General features: G+C 35.5%; 1 protein-coding gene across 1 annotated transcript in view; it reads left to right on the top strand.

Annotated features, from left to right (window-relative positions):
- CSMD1 (CUB and Sushi multiple domains 1) overlaps positions 1-12262 on the top strand; it is a 1067119-nt gene that overhangs the window by 541247 nt on the left and 513610 nt on the right. Inside the window, exon 4 of the mRNA XM_059468452.1 lies at positions 465-659. Within this exon, the coding sequence (XP_059324435.1) occupies positions 465-659 (195 nt within the window). The remainder of the gene's footprint in view (positions 1-464; positions 660-12262) is intronic.

The following is a 12262-nucleotide window of genomic DNA, read 5'->3' as shown; positions in this document are numbered from 1 at the left end:
ATTTATTATTGCACTATTTTAAATTGCTCTTTCAACACCTAAATGAAAACTGTACATGAAAGGCTTTCTACTGCCTGCACCTAAATTTATGTTGTATAAATATCTTTGCAATATTTATAAGGTAGAATTAAATAAACAGTTCTTTCACTCCATTCAAAGAAAATCAGCAGGATATGAAGAATGCTTTTCTTTTCAATAGATCTGTAAAGAACTTCGTTGAAGGACTGTTAAACCAAGATCTGAGTTTGAAATTAGCTTTGACAATGATGACATTATTAAAAGATGAAATGTTTTGCACAAGTATATTCCATAACCTATTTTCACCTTGTTTGTATAAGGAATCATGTTAAAAAAAAAAAGGAAGCAAAACTGATGCCAAATAGTTAAATATAATTTTTAGACAAGTATTATTATTTCATTCTGCAAATTTTAACTGTAGTGTATTTAATTCTTTCTTTTGGCAGTATTACCTAGTCATACATGTGGCAATCCAGGAGAAATACCTAAAGGAGTACTTCATGGAACCAGATTCAACATTGGAGACAAAATCCGATATAGCTGTATCTCTGGTTACATCCTGGAAGGCCACGCCATGTTGACATGTATTGTGAGTCCTGGGAATGGTGCATCGTGGGATTTTCCTGTTCCTTTTTGCAGAGGTAAAAAATAAAGACATGAAATATCTTTTAAATACAAACAGCAGATTAAATAAATTTGTTTTGAAGTGTTTCCCCCCTCCCCTAATTTAAAGCATACTAATGTACTCTCTAAAAATTGACAGCATTTAAATTGTAATAACTCAAGCAGTGACACTCCAGAGTTTGCATTAAGAGATAGATATCATCTTTTTTTCTTTCTGTTTATGTGGGGCATAGCTATATCAATTTCATGACAGGATCTGGCCAGGAACAAAGCTTCAGTGATGTAAATTTTGAAGGGTGGTCCAGTCTCTTTGAGTCCTACTCCTGCTCAGAGCATGGATAACTTCAAAGTTCTGTCAGATTGCTCAGGGCTTTGCCTAGTTGAAAATTTAATATCTCCATGGATGAAGATTCTAAAGTCTCTCTGGAAACCTGTTATGGTTCCCAGCTGCCCTCATTCTCACATACAATTTAAATTAGAATTTTACAGATTATGTCTACTTCCTCTTCTCCTGTTGTGGGTCTATGAAATGATTTTATTTCCATTCTGGCTCTTTCCTAAACTTAACAGTGCTGTTAGGTTTTCACATATCCTCCACTTGTCCAGTCTGAAAAATCCTTTTCCTTCATCCTCTTATCTCACACACTGTGTTCTTCAGCATCTTGAAGTTTTACCGCCATTCTCTGGACTTATTCTAGACTGCCAATGTCTCTTTTGTGCTGAAGGACCCTAGGTTGGACAAAGCATTCTAGATGGGCCTCCAAAGTGTCAAGCAGGTGAGCTCTCTCTCTTTAGCTGCTGGCTGTGCTCTTGGTTATGAACCCCATACAAGGCAAGCTTCCAACACTGCAGAGGTGCATCATGCACTCAGCCTGTGTTTCACCAGGACTTTGAGCCCTTTTGTCAGAGCTGCAACCTAGCAAATAATTTCTGCATGGAATGATCCTGGTCCCGGTATAAGTCTTTGCATTTCTGTTTTGGAATTTCATGAGATTTCAGTTATTCTTCCAGCTTGTTAAATCCTGCCATAAAAGTCTGTCCTTCAAGACATCAGCCCATGATATCCTGTTGAAATCTGCTGGTTTGATCAAGGTGTTGATTCCATAAATTGCCTTTTTCACTTCCCTCAAGATATTCAGTGAATGGTTTTGGTAACCACAGCTGCTGTGACTTATCTGAATGCTCTTTGCTCATACATCAAGTTGGCCTGTCCAGCACCTACATTAAAAAAAATGTGATATCAGGTATCTTGTAATGCATTTGCATTACTTGCCTTCTGCTATGCTGCCATTCCCAGAGATGCTGGGATGGTTAAAGTCTCTGATGATAACCAGACCTTGTGTCTGGGAAACTTCTAGTACTTTAACAGTTTTGATCAGTGCTCAATCAGAAGACCTGTAGCAGATATTCACAATAGTGACCTCTCTCTTGACTTTGACGTCCCATTCTAGCCTACAGGAGGTCAAGAGCTAATAGCCTATAGTGCAGCAGAGAGAGCTCTGTTAATTCAAGATCCTACTTTGTGTAAGCTGCACCCTCTCCTTTCTTTCCCGCATTTCCTGAGAGTCTGTGTGTATCCATTGGAGCCCTCCATTCAGGTGAACTGTCCCACCACAGTTCTGTGACTGTATATGCACTTTCAGTTTGTGCAGTGTGCATCCCACAGAGCTCATTTTTGCATACAGGCACTTCAAATGGCATCATGTTTCTTTGTGAGAGGGAGGGAGAGAAACATTCATTGTCTTGTCCCCATGACTTCTCCCCTGGGCCTTTAGCCCTGTTCCCCCATTTGCCTTTAGGTTTTGGCTTTTGCCCACGACAAACTCTCTTCACTAGGTCAGCAGAACTCTTGCCCTGTTCAGCCAGGCAGATCCTGTGTCTCCCCTCCTGTCCTCAATCCTTCAAGGGGACCCTGTGATCAAAGAGGTCAAAGCCCTCTTGGCCAGCACCAGCTCCTTAGTAAAGTTCTGTTCTGCTGGAATCTGATGCTCCTACCTGAACTTTTGCCCTGGTATTAAGGAGAACCCCTCTCGTCTCCTGTGCTCTTCAGCCTGTTCTCATGCTCTGTGGACACCCTGTCCTGCTGCTGCTGCCACTCCCTTGGCAGTGTTATTGGTACCCATGTGGATGAGCAACAAAGGGAAGCTGTTTTATCCTGTAATGGTTACTTGTGACTGAGGGCTCTTGTATCATAATTTCTCACAGGAAGGAAATATTTTATTCTTTTCTGCCCTCCAAAAAAATTCAAGGGTCACTAATCAAAAAACTCAAAGTATTTTGGCCAGGCCTGTTTTTGTCCTTTTAGTAAGAAGTAGCAAGCAGGTGTCAGAAAAATAAACCTAAGTTCATGGTATCATCAGTGTCTACACAATACTTCTTATATTTCTGCAGATACTGTCTGTTTTGGCACTATTTGCCTGCATGCAAATATCTTTCACAAGACTGAAATTCCATCCATAATTTTTAATTCTATGAATTTAACCTTTTAAAAAAAAATCAAGTGGGATCCTAAACCTCCTGCAGATCTTACATGAAATCCAAAGAATTCTGTGCACAGTCTGAGAAGAAATGAAGATCATAACAGAGAAGTTATTTAACAGTTAATGACTTATGTGAGCTAAGCCATTGCCTCAGTGAATTTTTAGAATTCATTCGGAATGTGGATTTGATGAGAGATTTTAGACATTTCTTATTTTATTTCATTTTATCAGTCTGGAGCATATGCCATGAGGTAGCCCTTTGCATTCTCTATGAATTCAAGCAAGACATGTTCCCCTATTGTTTCTCTAAGAACCTTGATCTTTTCCATGAAAGCATCTTTTGTTACAGTTCTGTTTCCAGATGGTATTCTTCTTTCTTGTCATCATAAACTAATTTCATGGCACACATTCAAGATAACATAACAGAGTTAATAAAGCTCTGAGGCTTACTAAGAAATCATAACAGCTTTGTTCTCTGTGGTATGTTTCCCTAGTTTTGCTGATACTGAAAAAAATACTACTTTCTGCAGTTTTGTTACATAGTAATTCCAGAAAAATTAAGAAGGTGGTGTCCCATAATTTATACATTGTCCAACTGTATAGCTGCTGGTTTTGCTAGAATAATTCCTAGTGGATTTCTGTCTCCTGGAAGATATAGACAGCATTGACTCTTCTCTTTGCCATTTTATTCCTCTGGCTGCTGCTCAGTTTCAGAAATTCTCCTTTTAAGTATAGCCATAGGGAGAGTGGTGGAGCTGGACTGTGCTGAAGGCTCGTTGATGGCTTTGAATGAACTCTGAACAGAAATCAAATGAGTCGATGAAATTTTTAGAAATTTTAGAGAATTTTACTGTCAAGACATTTGCTTTTTTTCCCCCTCTTTTTTCTCTTTTTTTTTTTTCTTTCAATAAAAATCATAGATCCCCCAAATAGGGAACAATCCCCAGAGAAAAGTTTAAATGTAAAAGATGAGGTAATCCTGAAAGATGAGCCAATTATTAAAACCTAGTCCTGTTTTTTCATAAGGTAAATAAGAGCAACTGTGGACTTTTGAATTATTATAAGAAAGCTGGGAAGTTTACTTTGAGTTTCTGCAAAAACACTGTCTAGGTATATACAAATACACTTACAAATTATACTTTTGCATACTTACAAGAGATTCAATGGCCGACCTATTTCTTGTAATATGTTCTTTTTCCTAAGAATTAAAAAGTTCTTTGTTGTCTCAATCTCAGCTACAATAATTGTGTCATCCAAAACATTTGCCTTCTTTGTCTTGAGGTTGAAATACTGTGCAGTACAATCCGAAACATTTTAAAAGTTAATTTCATTCTCTTCAGTAGTTCCACTAATAGCTGATTTATGATATGTGACTACTTCTAAATGAACTTTGTATAATTAGGTTCTCAATTCTCAGTAATTTTGAGAATCCCTAGTTTATTATAGTTGCATGAGTCAAGATTTTTATGAAGATAACATTAGGAATACAAATTGCATTAGTGATATTACAACAGTAAGCTTTTTCTCACAATAAAAATAGCTGTGAAGGAAAGAACATGTAATATATTATCATTAAAAACACACCCATCTATTAGAGGGAAAATAAAGAAGACAATAAAGTAAAAAAGATCCTATTTCAGAAAATTCCAAAAGCAACAAGTAAAAATTAATCAGGTTTCAGATTTAAGAGCTATTTTTGAAGAAATATTGTGGTCAAAATATATATTTTTACATGCACACACACAAACACATATACTTATGTATGTCTAAAATTGGAAAAGGTATTCCTTCATAATGGATGAAAGGAAAAATTGTCTGTGATTCACTTAGAGTAAAATAAAACTGAATATAGAGATGCAGAGCTGATGTTTTTGAAAAAAATAGCAAAGAGAAATTGATTATTTTGTTGTTATCCATACCTTCTGAGGTAGCGAGCAATTCTGTTATAATTTCTTTTCAGCCTCTGATGTTTAGACAAATATTGCTTTATAAGTTTAAGGAAGAGAAAAAGATCCCATATTTATCCGTGTTTACAATTATAAAAAATTTAAAAGGAAAATAAAAAAAAACCCACTTTCCAATAATTTTGCTTACTGATGTTACATTACATGATAAAATGAGAATATTTTCCTTATATCCACCCTATAGTCTCTATTTCTGACAGAGACATAGTAGATTCCTGTCTGAGCAATTTTGTTCACTTCCAGAATAATCTGATTTGGTGCAGCATTTACATTGAGATGAAATTTGGAAAAAGCCCTCATTGTAACTAGTCAAATAAGAAGCCAGAGGGTGTTCCAGGAAAAGCAGATAAGAAAGCAGACACTGCGTAATTTCTTACATGGTAGTGCAGGATTAGGAGATCATACCCAAGAGATTCAAGGACACAGATACAAAGTAGTTTTGTATATCTGTGTGTGTGTGGGTGTATGTACAGATATATATTTACACATACATCTATCTGTATTTAGATGTTCTGTTTCTAGCATGTGGCAGTAGGTATGACGGGACCTGATAAAAAATGAAAAGATGCCAGGTCAAAGCTTGATCTTTGAAATAAGGAGCCTGGAAGCTGGGAACAAGTGAAAAAATGAGATGATCAGCACAATGGAAACATAGCAGAGGTATCCAGAATGATGCCAAGTCAAAGAATGGAAAGAAAAACTTCAGCCTGACCATAAGCAATATGAGCAAAGTTAAGATGGGAGAAATATTCACTTATTAAAATGAAAATCAAATCTCACAGGGAGTCATAAAAAAATGAATTTGATAAATGGCCATAGAGTTCTGAGAATAACTGAATTAAATTTACTAATTTTTTTTAAAGTGAAATTTTCAACAATCATTAATTTGGTCTCACAGAATTCAGCTTTTTCTCTTTTTGCTTTAAAATTAGGACTTTACTGTTCATTTGTTGTAGGCTGTTACTTTAAGGGATCATTTTCAGCTTCAAAAACATATTATCAAGTGAAGGATAATCATTTGAAAACAGTTTAGGATACTTACATGAAAAAGAAGATAATATTTACAAGATATCCTGAAGACTTATCTTTTTTGGGGGGGAGAGAGGGTATGAGATTACTGCTGATTAATTTTTGAACTCCTTAATTTAACTGTCTTCTCTTAAAACCACGTTTTTGCATAAAAAATGTGTTAGAGTTGGGGTTTTTATTTTAAGTTTGCTCAAGTACAAACTATCAATTCAGAAAATAACATTTCTGTCAGCAAAGCAAATAAATAATCCATCACTATTTCTGTATTATTTGAAGTACGTAACTTTTTTGACTAATAGATCAGATATCCTGTCCAGAGTGAATGGAGAAGAAATAAGTCTTTACAACATAACAAACTGATGTGATGGGATAAACAATTAAAAGTTACTAAATAAAGCAAAATTTTAACAATATAAAAAAAACCAGAGCAATATTACCCATCTGTATCCAGTATTCTCAGGGCCCATAACTGTGGAATGACCCCACTGAGGTCTGCTTAGATCAAGCTCACTGGAATTTCAAAGCTAAAATGTTCTAAGTAATGCTGCAGCTGAAATGGTTGCCCACAGGTCCCTAAACAAACTGCAACACAATTTTTGTGTTTCTATTTTGTACATGTTATTAGATTTGTGAAAGAAATATGATAATTTAATATATGTAAAATAGATTCTGTTTTACCAAAGCATAATAATTTCTGAAATTTTACCCAACCTCCCCAAAATTCTACTTAGAGAGCAATCCAAATTATTTTGAAGTGCCTTTGACAACCATGTAGATAGAAATAAAATTAATCTTAGATGCATGGTCTAATGAGTATTTCATTTATGTGAAGTTGATCAACAGCAAGAGGAGAAATTGAGAAAGGGAGGCAAACTGATTAGAGCACTTAGCTGAGAGATGCAGTGCATCTGGATTCAAGTGATGATAGAAAAACACCAAGCAACTTCTGGCAAGTTTCCGTTTTTTCCACACAGAAAAGAAGCAGAGATGTTGGCTTTTACCTATTCAAAATCAAGTCTGTAAAAACCTAAAATAGTAAGGAAGATAAGGAATTAGAGGTGTATATTTTGATGGTTAAATAGCTGTCTGCCTATTGGAATTAAATTAGATAAGTGAGCTATCAGATGAATGCATAATGCTACACTATTGTAACACTGTGATGTGTTTGGTCATTCTGAATCTGTGGTTTAGCAGCTTGACAGTTGGCAATAACATATTAAAATTTTCTTTTAAACTTTTCATTTATATAATATGCTTGTTTCGATTGTTTTGTCAGTAAGACATTTTAAAATGGTAATTTTAAAGTCCCATTTTAAAAAAGCTATTACCAAATTTCTCGTACTATCCTTTTTGAAAATATACAGAGCATGTGTTTGTGAAAGTAGTCATTCATCTTTATTTCACAGATGTGTTCTCTGTACTGAAGATTTTTTTAAATGAATTACAATTATCTACTTTCTCACAAACTACAAAAAACACAATTTAATAAAGAATTAAATACATTGTAGAATCATATAGTGTCTCAAGTTGGAAGGGAGACATAAGGATCCTTGACCTCTAACTCTCTGAATGCCCAAAATTAAACCACATGGCTAAGAAAGAGCAATATTGCGATGCTCCTTGAACTCCAACCAGCCTGTGCCATGACCATTTCCCTTGGGAACCTGATCCAGTGACTGGCCGGTCTCCCAGTGAAGAGCCTTTTCCTAGTGTCCAGTCTGAGCTTCCCCTGACACAGCTTCATTCTGTTCCCTTGTGTCCTGTCCATGGTCACCAGGCAGAGGTCAGCATCTCCCCCTCTGCTGCCATCCTGGAGCAGTTGCAGAGGGTCATGAGGCCATCCCTCAGCCTTCTCCAGGCTGGACAAGACAAGGGACCTCAGCCACTCCTCCTAAGTCTTGCCCTCAAGACCTGCTCTGGACACACTGATAGGTTGATGTCCTTGATAGACTGAGACATCCAGAAGTGCACACAGTACGTGAGGTGGGGCCATTCCAGAGCTATGCAGAGGGGGACAGTCACCCCTGCCCAGCTGGTGATGCCCAACACTGTGCAGGGCACAGCTGGCCCTCCTACCTGCCAGGGCACTGCTGACCTATGTTCAGCTTTCCATCAACCCAAACCCCCAGATCTCCCTACATGGATGTGCTCTCCAGCCTCAATAAAGAAAGAATTTTCTCAGAGAAGCTTTTAATAAGACTTGCTAAATAATTTAGGCCCACGGTTCATTTAGAATCCTCTAAGGCTGCAATTTTCTTTAATTGATAAGACTTATAAAATGTGACTCGAACTGACAATATGTCATTTGATGATGATTCATAAAATATCATTCAAGTTTTAATTGCACCTGTGCTATTGCTAGTGATAGATAAGGAAATGACTACTAATGACATAAGAAGAAAAACTTTATTACTATGAATTTTATGTTCTTTAAATCATCACTATGTTTTTATCGCTTATGTTCAAAGAGTAGTGTAGTAATGTGATTTTCCACATGAGGACCTTTCAATATAAACTTCAAGTGGAAAGGCCAATTCAAATATTCAAATTCAAATTTTAAGTTAATTTTGAAAGATAATAAATTTTGATAGGTTAGGTTAGTGTTGAGGTTTTTTGCTTTTTTTGATTTTATTATGCAATAAATGTTATTTTATTTGCCTAAACATTTTATAATGTGGTGTATTAAAAAAGATACATAGAATACAGAACGTTGCCCTCTAGAAAGCATTGTGTGGTGACAAGAGAAAAGTCCTGTAAAAAATGATTTAATGTTCAAAAGGTACCTAAACCAATTCTAAGGAAGATTTTTAAGATACTGGTTTTGTTGTTTACTACATCCTTGGCTATTTGCCCATCAAGGCATGGATCTCACTTGTAGCAAGATTCATTTATGCAAAATACAGCTTACTAAAATTGCCAGATTATTATTTTTGTTGAAATTACTATTTCTAGCTTGAAGAAAAGATGAAAGATTTTTCATTGACTTCCACAGTGGTACTTCGCATTTTTTGCATGCATAAACTTGATGGATATGTTTATCTGTTTTATCTAAGCTACACATCTATACATTATACATATTTTTTGTCAAGTGGTGCCAGCCATATGTTTTTGCATGTGTACTTTATATGAGATGCATATTCTCTAAATTCAGAGCACTTAATTCCTGACTACTGTGAGATCCAAATGTTTGTAGCTTTATACTTCAAGTAGTCATTTATGCTGATACAAACAGCACTTTGTGCAGTTGCTTACAACTTGAAAATAACCATAAGTGTTTGGAATTAATTACTTGCACAATTCAAAATGCAATTTGTAAATCACATAGAGTTTGAATTCATGAAGCCTCAGGCACTATCTGCTATCAAATTACTGCAAGCACAGTGACGCACTAAGATTCCTGAGCAGTAACTCTCTCAAAAGCATAACACAGAGAAGGCCACGGCCAAAAATGACAGTCCAAGGAGGCCAGCTCACTCTGGGACCAGCTGTGTAAGACCAGACAGTGTCCCATCCTCTGAGCAGTGAGGCCACATCCTGCCTGCCTGCACTCACTTAAGCAATGCATTATGCTTTACTATTCAACAGCCTTGTTGCCTTAGCCTGTGTGCTGCTTGTGATGAAGGAAATACCCAAAGCATATCTGCCAGAGAGTAAATGCTCTCTGGTTCAGGATGGTTTCTGGGGTCTCACCTAGCTGACCAATGTTCTCTTTCTGTTTCTGTGTTAGCTTGACTTCTGGCAAATCTCTTCAGGATGGTGTTGTGAATAGATTAAAAGGCTATGCATCCCTTTGGGCAGATAACCGTAGTAGTCTGAGTTCCTTTGGCTCTCATTTGTAATGCACAGTGTATAAAATTAGATTTTTGCATGTGGTTGCCAGTAATAATAAACTACATTTCAGCTGTAAAATTCTGAACTTAAGAGCTCAAAGATTATTCTAGGGCTCTCTATCAGGAACAGTGAGAAGTATTGTATTTACCACTTTTAAGCACGTAACTTACATTCAGTATAAACAGTGAGAGACGATATAATTGAGGATGCTGTCATTAAAAAAAATTAACAGCAACAGCTATTACCAAAGAGATATGGATGACAGGATTTTGCTCATCTTGCTGATTACCCTGAATGGGAAAATTCTGCCTTCTAGCTTTCAAGAATACAGGTGGAACTGTTGTGTGTTAGAAACTGAAACTTTAAAGGGCAGATACAGGATGTACAGAATTAATTTGTTTTTTCTTTTCTGGCCTGGATGATGATCTGGAATGAAGTGCTAGAAAGTTATTAAAAAAATAAACAAAACAAAAACAAATAAAGAAAGCAAAGCTGCAACAAAAACAAAAATCCCCCGAAACAAATACACACACACAGAGACACAAAAAGACTGGAAAAAAAGAGAAATTTTAGATATTATTTAGTAACAAATCTCAATTCTCCTTTCTGATTTATTATGGATTTACAGTAGTTTTCAAATTATTTTAGTCTTTGAATGTGTTATGCACCAGGATTTTACTTGGATTCTCAGCTTTATCCATGGTCCTTTAATTTTCACTTCCTTTCCCCCTTTCATTCCACAGTGGCACAATAGCCCTTTCAATATACACTGTATAAAAAGCCAGAAATTGAGGAAGGAATCACAGAAATGGCCTGATTTTACCAACAAAAAAGAAATCTTTTAGGAAAGTCAATCTATTCTACCTGTATTTCTTCATTTTAAAAATGACCAAACACTTATAAATATCAGGATCTAGAAAGTAAGATATGAAATTTATTGAAAAAACATGACCTCCTCTGAAAAATTTGTGTTCCAAGAAATTAAATTAATAAAGCTTTAGTAGCCAAGGTTACGTTACATTTGTGTACATCAAAATTTACTTTTGCATGTAGAAGCATAAAGATCGTGCCATTCAGGAGATTTCTCTCTTCTTTTTAGTCAAATTGGTGCTCTATACATTACTTAAACATTAAAGAAATTATTCTGTTTCTGCCTTTTTTGAAATTCTTCCTTTTACTTCTGTCACTTATTGGCTATTTAGTCCCTTTTAATAGTCTCCTTTTTCTAATGTCCAGACCCAGTGTTCTTCTTCCTTTGATTAATGAATCCTTTTTTCCTTCAAATATTCCTTTAAAACACACTTTCACTGACAGGCCTTCAATTATGATTGAGAAGAGCAGCTCCACTCCTACACTTTTCTGTTGTCTTAATTAGCTATTCAATTATTATCCTAATTAGACTATAAGTACCTTGTGGTATGCACCTTGCAAGCTATGTGTTTTTGAATCTCCGTTGTGAATTATAGTTATTTTTTTTTTGAAAAAAGAAACTTATATATGCAAATAATACCTAATGATAGTAGCAGTAAGTAAAGATGATAAAAGAGATAAAAATGAAATGCTTCTCTCCTGATCCTTCTCCTATCCAGAATTTTTTTTAATTACTGCTTCTTTGGCTTTCATTGCCACATTATCAAAAAGCAAAAGCCACCTGATGAATTTTTAATTTCTTATGTCAATTAATTGTACAGATGACATATTTTTTCTTGGGGTTAGCAAGGAAAATACAAGATATTTGCTAAATACTTTGGCAAAATATTAAATAACATTCAAGATTTAGGAGAAAAATCCTATGCTTTTCATTTAAAAAAAATTGTTAATAATCATTAAAAATATACATTATTGACTGATGGCAAAAACAATCTTCTGAATTCATTTGTCATCTGTAAACATCCTGATTCAGAACAAAAAAAAAAAGCAAGGGAAAGAAAAGGGAAAGGATAGTATGATGTTATTAATGCTTCCTAGTTTAGCACAGTGAAAAATAGAAGATTTTTTTTTTATCTGCAGGTTTTTGCTTTTTTTTTTTTTTGTTATAAGAAATAAGTGAAAGAAAATATTTGTTCAATATTTTTAAATTTGTATCACAAAGAGTCTAACTGTTTCTGTGATTTTGTGCCCAGTTCTCTTTTAGGTTTCTTCTGTGCACACATTCACAGAACCAGGTTCTCCAAATCAGCACATAATAGGTGTCCCTGCTAACCTTCATTCTTGTTTGACCTGGTGCTGAAGTGACACCAACAAGAAAAAAAAGTCAGAAAACCCAAACCAAAAACCTCTGCTGCTCAAAGGCCAGACATTCCATTCACCTGGACA

The sequence above is a fragment of the Ammospiza nelsoni genome, chromosome 3, assembly GCF_027579445.1.
Source record: "Ammospiza nelsoni isolate bAmmNel1 chromosome 3, bAmmNel1.pri, whole genome shotgun sequence".
Lineage (NCBI taxonomy): Eukaryota > Metazoa > Chordata > Aves > Passeriformes > Passerellidae > Ammospiza > Ammospiza nelsoni.
Note: the sequence above shows the minus strand (reverse complement) of the source record. Positions and strands in the feature narration are given on the sequence as shown.